Source organism: Acanthisitta chloris, unplaced genomic scaffold, assembly GCF_000695815.1.
Source record: "Acanthisitta chloris isolate BGI_N310 unplaced genomic scaffold, ASM69581v1 scaffold11673, whole genome shotgun sequence".
NCBI lineage: Eukaryota > Metazoa > Chordata > Aves > Passeriformes > Acanthisittidae > Acanthisitta > Acanthisitta chloris.
The window spans coordinates 27,165-33,651 of NW_008665458.1; the positions used below are offsets into that span (position 1 = coordinate 27,165).

A 6,487-nucleotide genomic window follows, 5' to 3' on the forward strand; every position below is an offset into this window, starting at 1 on the left:
ACTCCTCTGCCTTGCCTTCCTGGTCTGTCATTCCTGAAGAGCCTGTCCTCCCTAAAGAGCCAGTCCTCGTATCCTGCAGAGCTTTAGTCATGCAAGCAATCCCACCATATCTCTGCAATCCCAGTGAAATCATAGCCCTGTAGCTACACACAGCTTTCTGTTTCTGCCTGTTTATTCCCCATGTGTCATGCCATGGCATAGAGGTGCTTCAGAGATGCACCCATTTGTGTTGATTTCCCAGAAAAGCTATGAGAACTCCTCCCCCACAGGTCCCACCATCATCCTCTCTTCTCAGCACTTCTTTTTTTATGTGGATACACTTGGGGTTGGTCTGCTTTAGAGTTAGGTTCTTTTCAAGTTCTCTCATGTCTACATTACCTTTCACCCTTTGCTTGCCAACTCAGTGCATCTTCCTCCCCTGATTGTGGATCTTAATCTCCTTCCCTCATTGTTCCTAGTTTAAAGCTCTCCTTACCAGGCTAGCCAGCCCATCTGCAATGATATTTTTGCCCTAATTGTTCAGGTTATATTTTTCCTTAATCTACTTCACTTTTTTTTTTCCTGACAAGACTAACATTTAAAAGTACATCTAGTGTTTTTCAGCTATAGTGTTTTTCCAGGGAATGACTTATCCTCATTTTATAAATGAAGTTTCTTCACAATGAATAAGTAATATGACAGAGGTCATAAACCCCTGTTTTGCCCATAAGCTATTAGTGGCGCATAAGTGATTCTTGTTTTGTTCATGTTGACATCTTTACTGTGTTAGTTGTGTTCAGATATTTACTACTTATTGGACGACTGAAAATGTGAAAATGGTGTTCCTTCAGAGGAGAAAGGATCAATTAATTGTGTGAAGCAATAATGCAGTATCCATTGCTGTCTTTAACCTATAGGAGAACAAGCATTCATGAGTGGTGAACCATCTTTATGGAAACTTATTGTGAAATTGGATGTAGACCTTCAAAGGGCAGTGCACTAAATGATAATGACAATAATGGTGTTAAGCTCCTGATATTAACACAGGGAGAGAGGGAACAACCACTGAACTCTGATCTCCACAGCAGGAAGCCAAAGTGGAAAGGATCTGCATATAAAAATATCAGTGGGAGTCACCTTTCTCTCTTAGACTTGCTTTGTTCTTCTGAAATATATCTCCCCCTTTCTTAGAGCCAAAAATGTTCAAGTGTAGATGTAAGTGCAAATAGCAGTACTGAAGATGCTAATTTTCCTCACATTGGATCCATTAATCTATGAAGTTTCAGCTGAAGTGCCTATCCTTGGTGTGTGGTAAAGGAAGAATGTTGCTTAGACTAAGAAAGCAAAAGACATCCTTAGAAGAAATCTTGGAAATAAAATGTCTCTGAAAAGCATTAGAGTGGTAATTAGAGTGAACCAAAGACACTTGTGTATCATTATTTATCAACAGAGGGCTGAAAAAACAAGCTTCAATTATGTCATGCTCTTTGCAATATTTGACTAAGTGTGTCTGTTCCAACATGGTGAACAAGATTAATTTTACAGCTGCTGCAAGAGAAGGGGGAAGGGGAGGCAGAAGGAAGAACCACAGCTGCACTAGCCCTAGGGCTTTTGGCTTTTCTGCTTTGTGTGAGTGGTGCAACTGAAATCTGCTGTGTTTCATCAAACAAATGGCTCCCAGCAAGCAGTCAGTTTAACTTGATTAACCCAAGATGAATGTCAGAAGTCTTACAGATCACAGAGGATTAGAGCTGGGGAGGTGAACAGTGGCAGCCTTGGCTCATTATGGATGTCAGTGAAAGTCTGTGCATGTGGGTCCTATCAGGGACCACTGTCTGTTGAGTATTTTACTGTTTTCCTGTGAAGAATCAAAGTCCCATCCCATATATTTTCTGATATGTGAAGGAAGGTGTTTGCCACAAGTGCTCTAAAACTTTGTTACAGCAAAGAAAGAGATCCTGACCAAAGATGAAATATAACTGAAAATCATAGAATCATAGAAATTAGGGGTTGGAATGGACCTTACAGATCATCTAGTCCCAATCCCTTGCCATGGGCAGGGACACCTCCTCACTAGATCAGGTTGCTCAAGGCCTCATCCAGCCTGGCCTTGAACACTGCCAGGGCTGGGGCAGCCACCACTTGCTTGGGCAACCTGTTCCAATATCTCACCATCCTTTTAGTAAAAAGCTTTTTTCTCACATCCAACCTAGACTTCCCCTCCTTCAGTTCGAACCTATTACCCCTTGTCCTATCATTGCAGTTCCTAACAAAGAGTCCCTCTCCAGCTCCCTTGTAGGCCCCTTCAAGTATTGAAAAGTTGCTATGAGGTCTCCAAACAGTCTTTTCTTCTCCAGGCTGAACAGCCCCAACTTCCTCAGCCTGTCTTCATAGGGGAGATGCTCCAGTCCCCTTATCAACTTCTTGGCCCTCCTGTGGACCTGCTCCAATAATTCCATGTCCTTCTGGTGTTGAGGACACCAGAACTGCATGCAATATTCCAGGTGGGGTCTCACAAGAGCAGAGTAGAGGGGAAGAATCAACTCTCTTGACCTGCTGGCCACACTCTTTTTGATTTGATTGGCTTTCTGGACTGCTAGTGCACACTCTAGCTCATGGTGAGTTTCTCATCCAAAATGTTCACAGTGGTTTGTCTTTGGACAGCTGATTTGAGCAGGTTTGGACCTAGTGACCAGCAAAAATGAAATCTTCAACCAGCCAGGTACAGGCCTAGTTTAGACAGTGGAAAATCGTAATGGATTGAACCTGTTTTCATATGAAAGAGATAGGGACATCCAAAATTTTATATATGGTAGAGTGCAACAGGGAAAGTGGTATCTGAATCATTTTGTATGCCACAGTTAAGACAGTTTCCCTTTATTGTGGAGCATTTCCCTTAAAGAAGAGCTGGTTGTCGGCATAAAGAAGGTTAGAAGAGGAAAGAAAGGGATATTTGCAGCATGCAGGACAGTGCAGTATAGCAATCCCTGAGTTAGCTCCAAAATGAGAAACCTTATCACAGACTGGGAGAGGGGAGTGTGAAAGGTAAAATACATCAGAGGTGGGAAAGTGGAACAAAACAGCAAGGGAACACTGAACTCAGGCAAGAGAGAATGTATATTCTTACTATCCTCTGGCTGTAAGAGAATTCCAATAGTAAAAAAAGGACACAAAATGGCACAAGAAAAGCATAGTCTTCAGTAATTCAGCAGCCTCTGGATTTCCAGCCAAGTAAAAAATCTTATACACATTCTGCTGAATTTTCACTTATAATCCATCTAATTCTCTAGGAGCACTTTGTTCTAAAAATTGCCTTTTACCTTGAAAGTGAAAGCTGTTTTTTGCCAAACATATTGCATTATTTCCACAGAACATTGCAGTGTGGCAGTGCGTTTCCTGTTTTCAAGTTTTATTAGGTTAGAGTTGTAGAGCACTATCAAGTATCTCACAGATCCTTAAAATTGCTTAGATGTTGCCTAAGATAATTCTAAATATTGCTTCTGCAAGACAGCTGACTACAGTTTGTGCAGTTATTATGTTATTCTCTCATATCGGTACATATAAAGTGGAATTCTATACAAATCATAACTTGTTATAGGGAGTTGATAGTTTAATTTTCTACAGAATGTACTGTATACTCGGATGGATTGTTTCATTTGGTGGTGAGGAGCTGTTTGGTCAGATTCAGTGCCTAAATGGTAACAACACCAGAGTGTGGGCAAGATATTTCTGCCAACCTCTGCTGCACTCGAGGCACGCTTGCTGAGTCAGTTGCATGACAGAGATAGAAGAACAAAGTACCAGAGAGACCCTGATAGCAGAAGCTCAAGAACAGCTTCCTGCACAGAAGCTCAGACTGCCACTGCCCATGCAATTCTTGTCTTCTAGGCAGCCAAATGGAGAACTCTGATATTGGAACTGTTGGGAGATGGGGTTGAGAACTAATTTATTTTAATTTGAGTAGAAAATAGCTAAAAATTGTGAAAAAAAAGGATAAGTATTTCTAAAATATGGGATCCTGTGTTACAGCCAGATAGTCAAGAACTGTTGCCTGTTCACAGCCTCTAACATTTTCTGCTTTTGTGACATTTTGTTTCTTTCTGCATTAGTTAAAAATTACTGTTTTCTCTTCAATACAGGTGACTCACTGGCACAGTCCCTACTTTTTTGCCTACTTCCCTGCAGCTTCTTCTTTCCCAGCTCTTCTTGCAGATATGTTGTGTGGTGGAATAGGGTGTGTGGGCTTCTCATGGGTAAGTTTATTCTGTTGTGTGCTGCTATGTGGTAATGGTGCTCCACTTTATCAAGATTATAAATGTTTCAGTAACACTGTACAATGAAATTATTGATTAATAGCAGTGAAGTCATATGATTATTTCTGTCAGTAAATTTCCTTGACTACTTAACTGTTTTCACATAAGACACCCTGAATGACTTCAGGAATGAGAGGCTATTTCCTCTTACAAGTTTTGCCCTTGAAAAATCACCAGCATTTAGAATAAGTGCTAGCAATGCAAATTTACTGGTAATTTGATAAGTAGTGTGACTGTTGTCTAGCACCCAGTGTTGTTATTTCTCTTTTTATCTGGATGAATGGAAAATTGTGTTCAAAAATCCAGATTCATATGAGATGGGCTTTTCTCAAAAAGAGGCTGCTATTTGATATTAGAAATAATATGCAAGATGCAAATCCTAGCTTTGACATTTGATACTCATGGTTCGATGTAAGGCCTATTTCAACATGTATTTTAGTAAGTGCTAGAAACAACATGCTCAAAATGATCTTCAGGTCCCTAATTTGGCTGCTGACTTTAGTCAATTAGTCTCTTCCTCTGTAGTCAAAAGACAGAGAGAGAAAGAATTATTCTTGCTCTGATAGATCCTATTTCTCTTCATGGTCTAGTGCGGTTATTCCCTCTTGTTCTATTTTTCAACACAGGCTGCAAGTCCAGCTTGCACAGAGTTGGAGACTGTCATGCTGGATTGGCTAGGGAAGATGGTTAATTTGCCCGAAGAGTTTTTAGCTGGGAAGGATGGCCAAGGTGGAGGAGTCATTCAGGTAAGAGTGGGCATGAAAAAAGAATATGGATTAAATTTGTGAACTTTATGATTTTGTAAAATCTTTATACTAAGACACTAAAAAAAGAAATAATTTTTTTCTACCATGCAGATTCCTTTCAAATTTTCAGAAAGACTTGTGCTCTGTGAGAATGTCCTTAGGTTGGTAGGATCATTCATGAAAGTAATGGTTCTGTTTTTAGAGCAGCTGATTTCTGAAACACTTCTCTGTAAAGAATTGCTAGTAGTTCAATTTAAAAGCACAATTTAGGTTTAAAATTCAAATGATAATGTTGAAAAATCATATAGGATGGAAACTTTAATTTGTTGATCAACAAGGTGAGCTCATACTTACCAACAATGTGCAGCAGTGTTTCATGGCTGGAATTACAAAAAAACACATCAGATAGAAATATATCTGAGGATTTTGAGTAGAGCAGCATGAAAAATGGTTACAAAGGCTTCCACAAAGTCCACCTTATACATGTGCAGTTGTTTACTTCAGTCAGTTTCCAAAACAGCCTTCTCTTTTTGTTTTCTTAGAAGAAAGTGTCAGAGATGAAGCAATGGATAACAACACAGGAGAGAACCTTCTATAAGCAGAAATAACAGAATGTAGTAGAAAGTCTATCAGTCTTTTTCAAAGAAGTTGATATAATTTTAAGTTTTTCTTATATAGCAAAATGAAATATTGGAATATTATAATGAAATGAAGAGCTGCTTAAAATTTGAACCTAAGCAGTTCTATCAGTAGATAATAAAATTTGCAGCTATACTGCATACCCAAAAAAGAACAACCCCCACCCCAAACCTTGACATTAACTCTTAATGAAAACCTACAATGTCTGAACAGATTACCTGAACAATAACGAATATATCATCAATGGGCAAACTTGCATGCATAATAAAGCTATATTGTTTGTCAGTCATGGTTCTACTAGTGCCTGGTCTTTCTGCAAATGCAGACTCTGGTCACAGCTATTAGTCTATCTAAAATAGATCTCTACTATGAGAAAAACTGAATTTTAAATAATTGTTCTGTGCTCCTTTGATAATCTCTGAGTCTGGTCACTGGAGGCCAGGGTACAGTCCATTTTATTCTAAGACAGGCTTCTAATATGCATCTGAATTAGGTGCTAGAAGTGGGGCCTCTTCCTTTGATCTCAGCTGCAAATGCCTACAGCATATTCCAATGAATTCTTCCCAACATCTTCCCAGGCAAGGATGAATTTAACCCAACTGCTGTGATTCTCCTAGATGGAGCTGCACCTACACCAGAGTATTTACAGTATAGTTCTTTACTCGGTTGCCTGGTCTATCAGTATCTTCATCATTACGATTGCGAGGGAGGGGGTTATGTTCCAGAAATCAAGCTTTTGTCATGTGTCTCAGCAGCATCTATTTTGTACCCTTGAAAGCAAGCAATTACGCCTGATTCTTATCAGCAGGA

General features: G+C 39.5%; 1 protein-coding gene across 1 annotated transcript in view; it reads left to right on the top strand.

Moving 5' to 3' along the window:
• Nucleotides 1–6,487, top strand: part of DDC (dopa decarboxylase (aromatic L-amino acid decarboxylase)) — a gene marked incomplete at its 3' end in the record, with an annotated part of 39,097 nt that overhangs the window by 4,841 nt on the left and 27,769 nt on the right. Inside the window, exons 2-3 of the mRNA XM_009071770.1 lie at nt 4,119–4,232; nt 4,919–5,038. Coding sequence (XP_009070018.1) covers nt 4,119–4,232; nt 4,919–5,038 — 234 coding nt within the window. The remainder of the gene's footprint in view (nt 1–4,118; nt 4,233–4,918; nt 5,039–6,487) is intronic.